Source organism: Nansenia antarctica (assembly GCF_963989245.1).
Source record: "Nansenia antarctica genome assembly, chromosome: 9".
Lineage (NCBI taxonomy): Eukaryota > Metazoa > Chordata > Actinopteri > Argentiniformes > Microstomatidae > Nansenia > Nansenia antarctica.
Window position 1 is genome coordinate 11,380,128 of NC_137679.1, and position 16,152 is coordinate 11,396,279.

The 16,152-nt window shown below is 43.6% G+C and overlaps 1 protein-coding gene across 1 annotated transcript; it reads left to right on the forward strand.

Moving 5' to 3' along the window:
• Nucleotides 1-423: 423 nt before the first annotated feature.
• Nucleotides 424-13,669, forward strand: nox5 (NADPH oxidase, EF-hand calcium binding domain 5; the record flags this gene model as incomplete). Its single annotated transcript, XM_080538939.1, has 16 exons — nucleotides 424-552; nucleotides 894-1,044; nucleotides 5,805-6,015; nucleotides 6,646-6,886; nucleotides 7,138-7,291; nucleotides 7,862-8,034; nucleotides 8,992-9,174; nucleotides 9,917-10,049; nucleotides 10,450-10,592; nucleotides 11,064-11,267; nucleotides 11,369-11,413; nucleotides 11,882-12,006; nucleotides 12,699-12,783; nucleotides 12,882-12,981; nucleotides 13,158-13,324; nucleotides 13,538-13,669. Exons 1-16 carry the CDS (start codon nucleotides 433-435, stop codon nucleotides 13,667-13,669), a joined length of 2,367 nt encoding a protein of 788 aa, XP_080395065.1. The 5' UTR covers nucleotides 424-432.
• Between the last annotated feature and the right edge of the window lie 2,483 nt (nucleotides 13,670-16,152).

A 16,152-nucleotide genomic window follows, 5' to 3' on the forward strand; every position in this document is an offset into this window, starting at 1 on the left:
GATATTTTTAGATCTGTAGAGTGACTGCACAGCACCTAGAAGTACTAGAAGTCTAGTAGAGCACCAATTCAGATGATCATTGTCATAAGAATGAACACAATACAGTAGTCACAGCAATTGAGCATTACGCATTACATTTCCTTCTCGACCAAATCTACTACCACAGGGATAATAATATATGCCAGTAAGCCTTTACTCAAAGTGACTACAGTGAGTGCACACATCTTTTTTATATGCTCTCAGCAGAAATCAAACCCACATCTGTTGTTAGCATCATGCTCTACCAACTGAGCTACATTGGCAGGAGGAGAGTAAACATAATTTTTGTCCAATCTGTACAATATTTCACCATGGCCACGTACACTATCCAATGTGGTACGACACACGACTACAACAGGTGTGGTGTGCCTACGAGGCTGCCATCGAGGCACCATGAGCCTGGATGAGGACGCCCGCTGGCTGGAATGGGTCACCAAGCAGTTTGAGAGCATCGCTGGAGATGACAAAGAGATCGACCTGGAGGAGTTCAAAACTGCTCTGAAAGTCAAGGAGGTGAGTCAGGGATCGGCGATTGGTCAAAGACACAGAACTACTTAGTATGCTTGAAAATAGGACTAGTATGCTTGGAAACAAGGAGGTAGAGGGTTTAGTGCAAAATTGCCAAATAAGTATGAGGGTTCATATATAAAGACCAAATAAGGTAAACAGAACAACAACATCTAGCAAGTAACGTTCGCAATAGTTTTAGCTCCCACATCCCATTAAGATACCACTCTCAAAAGATATACACTTTTATAGTCCCTTGGTGTGGCTGGTATCACTTCCACTGTATGACTTTGCTTCCTGGATATGTATTTCAGCCCTATTATAACGTGTGCTGTGTTTGTGTGTAGTCGTTCTTTGCGGAGCGGTTCTTTGCTCTGTTCGACTCGGACGGCAGCAGCTCCATCAGTCTGGACGAGCTGCTGAAGGCCCTGGACCTGCTCATCCACGGCAGCGAGACGGACAAGCTTCGCTTCCTCTTCCAGGTGTACGATGTGGATGGTAACGTTGTTTTGAACCATACATCTGTCAAACGTTGTGTCACAAAAAAAGAGTGGATTATCAACCATTAGGCCTATGTTTTTTTCAGCTGGTGTTTGCAGACCATACATACTTGTGAAGTACTGTACAACATACAATGCCCTTCACAATTATTGGTAAAGGTGAGTAAAAAGGGTTATAAAAAAGTCACCTTTTGGTTTAATGTCAGACTGAAAAAAATGAGAAACATCCAACCTTTAATTGAGAGAAAATCTGTCATGAATAAATTATTATTTCTAACAAAACCACGTGTGCCACAATTATTGGCACCCCTAGTAATTCTTATGAACAACATGTACCTGAAGCATTCTTTCCATTTATATGTTACTTTTTTAAGTTGATCGGAGTGTTTAGGAACTTTCAAACAGCAATCCATGACTTCCTGTTTCATTGGGGTATAAATATGAGGTGACACAGAGGCAATATTCCCTTATTTATACATCAACATGGGAAAGATAAGAGAACACATAAATCAAATGAGTGAAAAGAGCTTCTTAAGTCAGGGAATGGCTATATTAAAAAAAATATCATGTTAGGAAAATAGTTCAAAACAAGTTCAAAGCAACTGGAACTGTTACAAACTTGCCTGGAAGAGGTTTTTATATGGTCAGATTACACAAAAATGTAGTTTTCTGGCAACAAACACTCAAGGTGGGTTTGCCGTAAAAAGAAGGATGGCTATACCTATAATAACTTGATCCCCACTATTAAGTATGGTGGAGGTTCTGTGATATTGTGGAGCTGTTTTTCCTCCAAAGGCTCTGGGAACCATGTTAGGGTACATGGCATCACAAACTCCATGAAATACCAAGACATTTTACATCTGAATCTGGCTGCCTCTGCCAGGAAAACAAAACTGGGTCGTCATTGGATCTTTCAGCAGGACAATGATCCTGTGGGCTGAGCTGAAGAGGAGAGTGTACAAGAGAGGACCTAGGACCCTGGATGATCTTTAGAGATTCTGTGAAGAGGAATGGTCTCAGATTCCTTGCTCTGTTATCTCCAACCTTAGACAGGAGAAGACTCAGTGCTGTTTTATTGGCAAAGGGAGGTTGTACAAAGTATTAAATGCAGGGGTACCAATAATTGTGGCACACATGGTTTTGTTAGAAATGATTTTCTCAGAATACATTTACTTCAATTCAAGGTTGGATGTGTCTCAACGTTTTCAGTGTGACATTCACCAAAAGGTGATGTTTTTATAACCCACATTACACATCTTTAACAGAGGTGCCAATAGTTGTGGAGAGCACTGTATTTGTGAAGGTTTTGAGATGTATAAAACACTCATTATGAGATACTTTGAAACATGACATGGTGTGTTGTTAACCCAATAAATCGAGTTGTGAAGCACCAGTCAGAGATTCAGAACTCTAATCTAGAGGTATTTGAATACTTATACGATGGTGTTTTGAAACATTCCATGTGCAGAATTAGAACGTCGCTTTTTTCTGAGCTCCAAGACACTCTTCCCTCTGAGGTCCCTGTTTTACTAGGATTTTCATACACTCCTCATCAGGAGTCTCCTCTACTAGGGTGTTTTGATACACTCCTCAGGTTAGTGTGTGTAAAGGTCTCTAGGCACAGAGGGAGGTCGACACAGAGGAACGGTGTATCAAGCACGTATTTATTGTAATAACACAGCCCAGCCACGCCACCGACGTGCTGGGGAGAAGTTGTGATAATAAAGTCAGATGACCAATAATGAAGGCGTGAGGCACTTCTGCGCGTCACACCTGGCTGGTTCCCCTTTCGGGACTTGCTCTGTGCTCCGCGTTCACTCCACACCCCCTTTCGGGATCTCTTGGCTTGCTCGGCACAGTCTCTCTCTCTCTCTCTCTCTCTGTGTGCGGCAGGTACTCCCTGTCTCGTTCACTACCGGGGGAACAAACACACACAGGTTAAAAAGACCAGTTGGATAACAAGTCTGATTACTGACACCTGTCCGTAATCAGCCCGTCATCCACCCTCCACCACAGTCTGGCTCCACCTGCAGGCCAGAACGCGCCATGCTCCCCACACACCCCCACCGCCAGATCAAGGCCGGGGCACATCCGGCCGATAGCCTACTCCCCCCCCCCTGCCCCCGCTCTATGGACCACTGTAAAATGAAAAGGTTGCAATGCAAGGTACCACGAGTGATTCTCGCATTGGTATCCTTCATGCGGTGGAGCCACTGTAGGGGAGGATGGTCGGAATAGAGGGTGAACGAGCGCCCCAGCAGGTAGTACTGCCCACCGAATGGCCAGACACTCCTTCTCCACTGTGCTGTACCTGCCCTCCCGCTCCGACAGCTTACGGCTCAGGGACAGCACCGGACGGTCGGCCCCCTCCACCTGCTGGGTCAGCACCTCCCCCAGCCCTCTATCCGATGCATCTGTCTGCAGGGGAAAAGGAATATTAAAATTAGGAGCATACAAGACTGTCTCTCCACAGAGGGCATTCTTAATCCCATCGAACTCCACTTGGCATAGCTCTGTCCATTGGACCGGATCTGGGGCCCCCTTCCGGGTGAGGTCGGTAAGGGCTCTGGCCAGCTCCGAAAACCCCGGCACAAACTGCCGGTAGTAGCCAGTCCCAGGAACCGCCTCATGTCCTTCCAGGTCCTGGGCCGCGGGGCGGCGGCGATCGCGACGGTTTTATCCACCTGCGGTCGCGCCTCCCAGGACGTACCCCAGATACTGGATCTCCCCCCGCCCGATCATGCACTTCGCTGGGTTGGCGAAGCATGGAGAATGCAGTTTTTACCCGGGACGCTGGCGATAATGGTATCTGCCTGTATCCCTTAGTGCAATCCAATGTGGTGTACCACCGAGCCGTGCCGAGCCGGTCTAGGAGCTCGTCGATCCGGGGCATAGGGTAGGCATCGAATTTAGACACTGCATTCACCTGTCTATAGTCAACACAGAAACGTACAGACCGATCGCACTTAGTCACCAGCACGATGGGGCTGCACCAGTCGCTGCGTGACTCCTCGACCACGCCCAGTTCTAGCATGGAATCCAATTCCCGGCTCACCACGTCTCCTAGGTACCAACAATTGGTTTACTTCCTCGTCCCTGCGAGTGTCACCTGCAGGCCAGAACGCGCCATGCTCCCCACAGTGTGTTCTGAGCAAACTGCTCCAGCTCTCTCAGGTTTGAAGGGTGCCTTCTCCAAACTGCTGTTTCAGCTCTTTCCATAGATGTTCAATAGGATTCAGATCAGGGCTCATAGAAAGCCACTTCAGAATAGTCCAATCTTTTGTTCTCATCCATTCTTGGGTGCTTTTAGCTGTGTGTTTTGGGTCATTATCCTGTTGGAGGACCCATGACCTGTGACTGAGACAGAGCTTTCTGACACTGGGCAGTACGTTTCGCTCCAGAATGCCTTGATAGTCTTGAGATTTCATTCATGTTTCACAGTAGGTATGGTGTTCTTTTCTTTGAAAGCTTAATTTTTTCGTCTGTGAACATAGAGCTGATATGACTTACCACAAAGCTCCAGTTTTGACTCATCTGTCCAAAGAGAAGCATTGTGGCTCGTCAATATGCATTTTAGCAAATTCCAGTCTGGCTTTTTTATGTTTTTCTTTCAAAAGCGGAGTCCTCCTGGGTCTTCTTCCATGGAGCCCACTGTCACTCAAAAAGTGACAGATGGTGCGATCAGACATTGATGTACCTTGACCTTGGAATTCATCTTGTACCTCTTTGGAAGTTGTCCTTGGCTCTTTTTCTACCGTTCGCACTATCCTTCTGTTCAATCTGGGGTCGATTTTCCTCTTGCGAGGGGCTCAAGTCTCAGGTTTTACAATGTACTTAGATGATTGACCTCCTAGTTTTACCTCTTACTTACAGTCCTCCACACATATTATGTATAGAGTAAATTTGTCCTCGCAACTATGACACAGTGGCATTTTCTCTAATCATCGGGATAAGTGCTACAGGCTCCTCTAAAAACAGCTTGGTAAATTGCTATAATTTGTACAAAAATGTTGATACAGTATGACGTGTAGAAACATTGATTGTTAATTGTAGTGGTCCTGCACTGAACACAGCACTCTCATGCCACACTCTCTACACTAGAATGCATATGTAAGAACCACAGCACTTTGGGTGCACTGTTATGGTGTTTTTAATCACACAGTGTATAACTTGTATTGGGTTAATATAAAAATAAAAATAAACATTCAAACACCAGGTCTTAGGTACCCCACTTTTTATGTCCTATTCTAACAGTGTATAACTTGTATTGGGTTAATATAAAAAAAAAAAAAAAAAACAAACACCAGGTCTTAGGTACCCCACTTTTTATGTCCTATTCTAACAGTGTATAAACTGAATCTATGAATAAGGACAGAGAATACATTTAGCAATGTCACCCTCAACATCATGTTACAATGTCACCCTTTGAGAAACACTTTAGTTACCAACTGCTATTCTTTTCCACATTGAAATATCTAATTTAGCACCATGCAAGCATCTACATCAGACAGGCCAACACCCTCCCAACATTTAAACAGGCCCTCAAAACCCACCTCTTCAAGCTCGCCTTCACCAGTTAACCCTCTCCCCCTCCCCTTCCCATGCTTGGTTGGCAGTGGAGACCCGGCTCGGGTCGGGTCGGCCCGGTAGTGGAAAAGCGCCATTAGAGTGTCTAGAAAAGCGCTATATAAGTCTAATGTATTATTATTATTATTATTATTATCTATTGTGATCGATTTATCTCGATTGTATCTGTAGGCAGTGGCTCCATAGACCCAGACGAACTGCGTACGGTGCTCAAGTCGTGCCTGCGTGAGAGCGCCATCTCCCTGCCGGAGGAGAAGCTGGACGACATGACCCTGGCCCTGTTCGAGTCAGCCGACAAGGACAACAGCGGTTTCATCACCTTCGAGGAGCTCAAAGCAGAGCTGGAGAACTTCCCAGAGGTCATGGAGAACCTCACTATTAGGTCTGGAAACAGAAGAGAACTAGAAATACTACTGTATACATCCATGTACATGAGTACATAATATGAGCACATTCACAAACATCACTACAGGTGTTCAAAAGTCGTTCACCCACTGGCACACTAATAGAAACCATGGATTTAACTACTACACACTTCTTCCCACAGTATCATAATTCCTCTCTATTTCTTAAATATTGCATGTGTACAGGAGGACCGAATTAGTGGCCAGTTTCCTTGAAAAAGGCCCAGCCGAAAGGTCGCGGTTGAGGCCGACCTTCGATTGCTGAGATCTCATATTTTAAAAAGAAAAGAAAACCCTGAGTCTCGTGTGTGCACCCAACCTCCTCTATTCATTTTCACCGTCTTTTGACAGACGATTCACTACAGGAGTCAATTAGCTTAGTGCAGGGACCACATAGGTCTTAAGTAATGCACATTTTTACACAGGCGTACACAACCAACCGTGTACCTCTGCCACGCGGTGTTAATGGCACAAAGTCAGAGCTTACTGCGGAGGAAGTCCGCTCTGCCAACATACTGTATTTTGCCAGCAAAATCTTGTACCATCCTGCTAGCTCCTCTCACCCCTGTTGCGCTTCTCACTCTCTCTGTCCGTTTCCTCCCTCAAAGCGCTGCCAACTGGCTGAAACCTCCCGACTTGGAGGAGAAGAAGAGGCACACCCCGCGCTACCTGACACCGGGCTACTGGCACAACAACAGCCGCAAGCTCCTCTTCCTGTGCAGCTATGTCTGCCTCAACCTGCTGCTGTTTACAACCGCCATGTTGATGAACACCCAGAGCGGCGGGTTCTGGTACATGGTGGCCAAGGGCTGCGGCCAGTGTCTCAACTTCAACTGCACCTTCGTCGTGGTGAGGGGGGGGTGGGGGGGGGGTGGGGGGGGGATGAAGGAAGGAGAAAACAGGAGGGGAGGGGGGGGGGGAGTGGTGTTGTCTTGAGCTGTTGAGTTAATACTAAGCTGTGCGTGTGTGTGTGTGTTGGGGGGTGGGCATATGTGCGTGTGTGTGTGTGTGTGTTTTGGGGGGTGGGCATATCTGCCTGTGCGTGTGTGTGTGTGTGTGTGTTGGGGGGTGCGTGTGTGTGTGTGTGTGTGTGTGAATAGGTCCTGATGCTGCGGCGCTGTTTGACCTGGCTGCGGGCCACCTGGTTAGTGAGGGTTCTGCCTCTGGACCAGAACATCCTGTTACATCAGGTGGTCGGCTACGCCATACTGGGCTTCACCATGGTGCACACCACCGCACACGTCATTAACTTTGGTACGAACACACACTCACACACACACACACACACACACACTCACATACAGACTCACACACACACACACACACTCACATACACACGCACACACACATACACACTCACACACACGCTCGCACACACACACACACATACACACTCACACACACACACACACACACTCACGCACTCATACACACACACACACACACACACACTCACACACTCATACATACACACACACACACACACACTCACACACTCATACATACTCACACACTGATACACACTCACTCATACACACTCACACACTCACACACAGACACACTTTTGGCATAATTATGCCGAACTGAACCATACTGTGCTGGCTCTTATGAACATGAATTTATTACAATGACAGACATATTGTTGACACTGATAGGGTTGGTTGGCCCCGATATTGGCCCCGATAGTTGTCGACTGTTCTTGATCGAGGAGCAAGATCCCAAAGCATTTCACTTCACGTTTCATCAACTACGTCTGGCTGTATGTGATGTACATGACGAATACAATGTGATTTGTGTGTGTATCTCTGCTCGGGCCTCCTCCAGGTGTTCTGTCTCAGACCAGCAGCTACAGCCTGTGGGAGTATCTGTTCACCACGCGGCCCGGGATTGGCTGGGTGAGTGGCGCCTCCTCCCTCACGGGGGTGGTGCTGCAGGTCATGATCTCTCTGATGGTAGTGTGCTCCAGCACCTTTGTGCGCCGCAGCGGCCATTTTGAGGTGGGTGGCAAGGTTTCCTAATTGAGTAAATCATTTAGCGTCTTTTTAAGAGTCATGGGATGTGATTTCTCGTGATTGATCAGGAATGTTTCGCTTTTTTACATTTATCCTGTATTGATACATCACATTGGGTGATTCCATGTCAAATCAACCATCAAGCTATTGCACCCATCATCTCAGATGATCCTGAAATTATTTAATTAGGTAGAAACAGATGAGATATAGGTATTCCTGCATCATTATTTTGTAGACATATAGTTTCATCCCTGAGAAATAAGATAATCAATTGTGTCCATATTGGCCATTTTCATTTTGTGGGATTCATATTGAATTAAAACACCAACTTGGACCAAATTCCTACCTGATATTGAATAAGACATGAGGAATCCAAAACAATGGTCAAAGGTCACCCATGACCTATCCAAACCCGTTATTTAGAAGATTTTATCAGTCAGAATTGATTTAGAATACCAGTTCTCTGTGTCTGACAAGTAATATGATTAATAATCAGGTAATCAGGTAATCTGGAGGTTGCCCTGTCCAAAGGTATTTAGTCATTGAAGTTATGTGTCTCATTATACAGTGCGATAGTCTTAGATTATGTTCACTAGATGGCGCTGTCCGTTCTATTAGGGGAACATGGAAGAATGAAGTATGGAATTTTGTTCTCAGTGTGGCTAAAACAGTCTGATAACAGTCTGCCACTCAGGCTAGGTATATGTGTGAAAGCATCCCTTCTTGCTATGGTGATATCCACAGGTCTATATCCGCATTGTCTGCTTTGGATATGGACTACATGGATTATATCTAACATGCTATAATTGTATTGTGTACCCTGTCCATGGCTTAGCTTGGCCAGTAACACTATGGCTTGGCCATCGCACTAGCATCACTAAATAGAGACGGGAGAGAGGGATTCACAGCTTTTCATTGTTCAACCTTTGTGTTTCCCCCCAGGTGTTCTACTGGTCCCACCTGTCCTTTGTCTTGGTGTGGGCTCTGCTGGTCGTCCACTGTGCCAACTTCTGGAAGTGGTTCGTGGTGCCAGGCGTGGTGTTCCTGCTGGAGAAGATAGTGGGCATCGCCGTGTCGCGCATGGGCGGCCTCTACATCGTGGAGGTCAACCTGCTGCCATCCAAGGTGCTAGCAGGCACATGTTCAAATAGCTGTCATCAGGGCCGGAATGGGAAAATCATTCAGGCCGGGAAATATAGTGTGAAATATAGCCCCAGTCAGGCCACTTTTTAAGCGGGGGGGTCTGGCGGTCTCCCACCCACCATGAAAATATTTGTTACAAAGACTTGATTTTCTGCATTCTGGGGAATTTTTGTGCATGTGAATCAACTGAATCAACACAACTGCTTATATATATTAGTACAATGTACTGATATGAACCTCAAATAAAAATAAAAGGTACATATCATTAAGGAGGGAGACGACACAAGGTCTAACATTTAACCAATATTTATTAAATAGCTCTACACTTGCACTGCTATTCTCTCCACCTAGGCTATTCAAAGAACAAACCAAGATAGCCTATTCAGTTTACTAATATACACTACAATCAAACGTTTGAGTACACCGTTTGAGGTAAAAATACCCTAAACTGTATACATGTTTCTAATACAAAATAAATGTCTTGTATCTGCAGGTTGTTCTGAACTAGTGGGCTTCTCATTCATTTCTCACTACTACTGTGAGACTAGCAATGCTACTCTCTCCACCTTCAAAAAGAAAGAATCAAGAGCATAAGCCTATAATAGCCTACAGACAGTTAACCACTCTCTCCAAGTTAATGCGGTGATCACTTAATTACTGTAAATATTGTTCTGGAATATTAATTTACAGTGTTGAGAAAAGCCTTTGCCTCTCTCATTTGCAGGTCACCCATCTGGTGATCAAGCGGCCCCAGTTTTTCCACTTCAAGCCAGGGGATTATCTCTACATAAACATTCCAAACATCGCTAAGTATGAGTGGCACCCCTTCACCATCAGCAGTGCCCCAGAGCAGTCAGGTACCATACAGTCCACTCACACTGAATGATACTGCATGATACTGCATGATACTGCATGATACTGCATGATACTGCATGATAATACTGCATGATAATACTGCATGATACTGCATGCCCACAACTGTGTTATCACTTATTGCTCACGCTAACAACGACTGGCTGAATCTCATTAACCACACTAGCATACGGTTTAAAACGTGCCAATGCATAGCTTTATGCATAACTTTAATTATTAACATTCTTAACAGTATCAATCCACTGTCTCTCAATTGTAGCACGACACCTCTGTGTTTATCTGCCAGTGTACAGTATGTGCATACGGTAGGTAGCATGCACACTTGTCTTTTGGATTAGAATGCCCATAGGTTTCAGCGAGTGCGCTCACTTTCTTTCTGCACAGATACTCTGTGGCTGCACATCCGCTCCATGGGCCAGTGGACCAACCGTCTGTATGAGCGTTTCAGGCAGACGGAGAGCCAGGCCGTCAGCACCAAGAGGCTGAGCACCAGCCTGAGGAACAGAAGGCACCTGAGGAAGGCCCAGGTTCTGTGACTACACACACACACACACACACACACACACACACACACAGATACACAACACAATGCATGCATACACACACACACACCAACACACACAGATACATAACACAATGCATGCATACACACACACACACACACACACACACAGATACACAACACAATGCATGCATACACACACACACACACACACAGATACACAACACAATGCATGCATACACACACACACAGATACATAACACAATGCATGTATACACACACAGACACACACACACACAGATACACAACACAATGCATACATACACACACACACACACACACACACACACACACACACACACAGATACACAACACTCTCTCACTCTCCTACAGAGCAGACCACCAACCTGCTCAGACCCATATCACTGAGTGATTCTTCTGTGCAGGGTAAGAGCTGATAGAATAGAATGGGCCAACTGACATGGTGTTCTTGTAGGAGGAGCTGTTCAAGTCCGCCTGCTGCGATGGGACTGTTGCCTCCAACGAGGATGATGCCGTAGAGCTCACCATGTATCGGCAGAACGGGTCTAAATCAGGGCCAGGACCGGGGCCAGCACCAGGGCCAGCACCAGGACCACAGGGGCCAAACCCAAACCAGATTGGCCAGGCAGAGAGAGGGGAGGGGCCCCCAGTCAGAGAGGTGTGGCCTGGTCTGAAAGTTAATAGGGATTTTGGTCACTCGGGTCACGGCTCGGCTTATGCTTAGATGTGAAACTGACTGGTTCTCTTCCCAATCCACAGATCACAGCCAAGATTAGTGAGAACCACAGGTTCTGCAACATCAAGGTGAGTTGGTGTACGCTTTCGCCTACTTTTGTAAAAGTGTCACAAAAGTGTCACTTTCTGAACTAGTAGTGGATCTGTTACGGCTAATGACAGTAATAAATGGTATCCATTGCCCCCAAAATGAATATGTTGATTTTTGAATATCCCAACATTCACAGAAGGTTTGAATACAGTGGGGGAAATAAGTATTGAACACATCAACATTTTGTCCAGTAAATGTATTTCCAATGAGCCTATTCAAGTGAAATGTGCACCAGACTTTGGTATTAACTCAAACAATCCAACAACTAACTATTACAAACAATCAAAAAAAATAAAGTTATGTGTAATAAAGTGGCATTGTGTGGCACAAATCACTTGAATAGGCTCATTGGAAATACATTTACTGGACAAAATATTGATGTGTTCAATACTTACTTCCCCCACTGTATGCTCTGGATCAGTGTGATATGTCTCTTTGTCTATCAGTGTTATGTAGATGGCCCATATGGGACCCCTACCAGGCAGATCTTTGATTCTGAACATGCCGTTTTAATCGGTGCTGGCATTGGGATCACGCCTTTCGCCTCCATCCTACAGAGCATCATGTACCGGTAGGTCAGGAGCAGAACATCATGAGACAGATCCATAAGAAACAGAATCACAGGCCTTCTTACAGCCCAACTTTAATGATGTAAAACGTATTTATTTTCACAATCAACACTGGTCATTCAGGTGTTTATATCTGCCTTAACGACGTACTGACCACAGTAATAATAATAACTTTTTATTTGTATAGCGCTTTTCCTGCAAACGTTGCAGCTCAAAGTGCTCCAATCATTATATAATCATAATTTAATTATTTTTTAAATGTAAAGGCAATATTAAAAAGATGGGTTTTTAGTCTTGACTTGAACATAATTTGCTGAGGTTGCATCTCTAATGTAAACTGGCAGTGCATTCCACAATTTGGGTGCATGAAATGAGAATGCAGCCTCACCAAATCTCTTCTTTTGTACATGGTGGTACACAGAGAAAACCAGCGTCAGAAGACCTGAGAGCTCTATTGGGCTGATATGCTAAGCAAAAGGTTGTAGTATCAAAGCTATCAGTAGTATCAAAGCTACTGAAGATGGTATTATTTGCAGATGATACAAATATTTTCGGTTCTGGGGATGTTTGTTTTTGGTTTTGTTTTCCGTTATATTAATTATTGTTGCTTTATCTTGTTTTGCACATGTTTGAAATAAACATATCAATCAATCAATCAAACCTCAAACCTTTTCTTTTACGTTTTCCCACATAGCTATCGCATGAGGAAACAGAACTGCCCCAACTGCTGCTACTCCTGGTGTGAGAAGGACAAGGACAGCGAGATGAAGCTAAGGAAGGTGAGACTAAACTGCAGTTGACAGGAACACCTCTAGGCTTAGGTCTAATAGCGTTAGGTTAATGAATGGTAAACACTTATGATACATTTCTTCTGTAGGTTGACTTCATCTGGATCAACCGTGACCAAAAGTCATTTGAGTGGTTTGTCAGTCTACTGACCAAACTGGAGATGGACCAAGCTGATGAGGAGCCAGAGGGTGAGAGAGAGAGAGAGAGAGAGAGAGAGAGAGAGAGAGAGAGAGAGAGAGAGAGAGAGAGAGAGAGAGAGAGAGAGAAGAGAAAGAGAATAGAGAGTAAGTAGTCTGTGGGTACAATTCTAAACATTTGTGTACCTTTCGTTGTTTGTCTTTGTACATGATGTGTAAACTGCCAGGCCGCTTCTTGGAGATGCACATGTACATGACCTCGGCCCTCAGTAAGAACGACATGAAGGCCATTGGCCTGCAGATGGCGCTAGACCTGCTGGCCAAGAAGGAAAAGAGGGATTCCATCACCGGCCTGCGCACTCGCACACAGCCAGGCAGGCCAGAGTGGGGGAAGGTGAGGATTTCAAATAGAGACCTTTGTGCCTTTCCAATACAATCAAACTTAAAGGTGTCTCTTGAAGAGAGGTGCACCATATAAAAAATAGGGTTATTACTACCAAATAGTGCATTATTCAGTGTATATGTGATGTTTTTGGATATATGCTGTGTATTTGTGAATGCTGTGCAGTTCCATTGACAATCTCTGTCTGTCTTATTTATCCCCCAGGTGTTCCAGAAAGTGTCAGAGGAGAAGAAAGGGAAGGTCCATGTGTTCTTCTGTGGCTCCCCTGCTCTGGCTAAACTCATCAAGGCCCAGTGTGAGCACTTCGGCTTCAACTTCTACAAGGAGAACTTCTAAGAGGAATGTCCAAAGTGTCCACCTATTGTTATTCCCTGCCTGACACCTCCACCTCAACTAGATCCATATCCATGTGCACTGTAACAAATTATTACTAAGTCTTAGTAGAGATAACTTCCAAAATTCTATGATTTTGACAAAGTAAAATGTAAGTTTCTATCTTTCCGTGAATATTTCTAGTAAGGTAATTCATACATTTTCATTGTTCCACAAACATCATATTCAGAAATAAATATTCAACGTAACCAGCTGCATAATCTCAACATATTATGTTACTACTATTTTATGTTATATTTACTTACATGTATACATTTACAGAATGTGTACTGACCTGTACACATTCTGTAATACCAAAAAAACATTAACTTGAACCTTTTTACAAAGTTATTTTTTTCTGAGTGGGGCAGTCCCACTCATATTTTTCATTTTATTGATAGATATAGTGGAGAATTAGACAGGAAGGATGGGTGAGAGAGAGAGGAGGGATGACATGCAGGATATGTCCCCGGGGACCCTGCGGTTACATGGTCGACGCTTAACCCGCTACGCCACCTAAGCGCCCCTAACTTGAACATTAGTGCAGATGTAATACAGTTAGAATCAAATAAGAACCAACATCACAGGTACATTTTGTAGTGAGATAATGTACTACAAAGACCAGAAATGACTTACCCCCAATTCCCTAGCAAATATGCAACTGTTGCAAGGGCATTGTGGGTAAAAAATTTACGATGCATTATCTCACTAAGTAATGTATCTGTGATGTTGGTTCTTGTTTGATTATAATTGTATAACATCTTATATGAGCTTATTCTATATTATATATGAATTATATATTCATACAGATGTTTTGTTAGGGTGGTTGGAACAACACCCATTGGCTGGAAGTGTGTGCAGATCTATAGATATGGCCTTTCACATATCATTCATACTTACGAGTTAAGGTACTTCACCTTTGAGAAATGTTGTTCTACACTCTCAGAATAAAAAACAAAATTAATTTGAGGGGCTCCCTTTGAAGAACCCTTTTGGGTTCCATATTGACACACACATACACTTCTATTTGTTAGATTATAACTTTACATTGAAATATGAATTGTATTATTTATGTATTAATTTGTTTATATGTTGTTACTTGACATTTCATGATGTTTACATAGTTCAAAAATAATGTTTTAATGACCTGCAAAATGAGAAATTGTGTTTTGGTGTCCATTTTACATTTGACAGTTTTGGATGAGGTGAGTGATGTATCCTGTCACACATAGGACAACTTCAAGTCTAATTCTGCATATCCTAAGACATCCTAAGCTACCTACTAAACATTTTACCACTTTGCAATGTTGACCACAATGTCCCACTTTGGCCCCCTTATTTATGGGATGACCCACTAGCACTCCTGAATTTGCACTAAGCCTTTACTCTAACTGTCACTTTGGCTGTGTGTGTGTGTGTGTGTGTGTGTGTGTGTGTGTGTGTGTGTGTGTGTGTGTGTGTGTGTGTGTGTGTGTGTATGTGTGTGTGTGTGTGTGTGTGTCAAAACTGTCCCTCACTCTCACCCAGGTAATGAAATGCCTACCTTTATTAGATAAATGGATTTCACTTTGCTCACAAGCTTATCTGTAGACTGCAGTCTTTCAATTATTATTGATAATTATAAATAATAATTTCAAAGCACAAATAATAATAAATATAGGGATTTTGTATATACATGTAAGTAAGCACCCCTGAACTATGTTGCCAATGGGTGTAATATATTTGATGTTCCTGCTCCAATCTCTTTGGAAGATATTATAGATGATAAGGTATATGCATCTCTCAGTGGAACGGTATTTGGTAAACGTATATAGTGGAGTGATTCCCCTATTGCTGATCAAGCTAGAAGGTGAAGAACTGAGTAGCATTACCAGGCTGTTTTGATTAAAATTATTAATTACATGTTAGTTAGTTGTTAATTGTAACAAACTGTATAATTAGGAATGTAATCTCTCTCTCTCTCTCTCTCTCTCTCTCTCTCTCTCTCTCTGCCAGCTTGTATTATTGATAGATTATGCCGATGTCTATGTTCTCTTTGAATATCTGTCACAAATTCATAGCATAGCAGTTTTTAAGCGTAGAAAAGAGTGCCCAAACAATGTATTTGTGTATGGCATTCTACAGAAAAGAAAATCATCACCCCCCAAAAAAGTATATATATAGAATAATCATTATTATTATCATAAGTCTCTCATAGACATAGAGCCATATAGAGCACTGTATGTTGTTTTATGGCACTGCATGATGTACTGTATAAGGGGATGGACTATGGAATTGACTGATTTAAAGGGCGTTTGTGTCTGAATTAGTTATTCACATGTCTCCTGTATTAAAGCAGTTGGCACACTTATTTTTTACAATCCATGCTTGGCTTACTAAATCCTATTTGATCTGTGTTCATTGTTGTGTCCCCAATAAACTGGACCTGAAAATAACCTTCTGCAGCG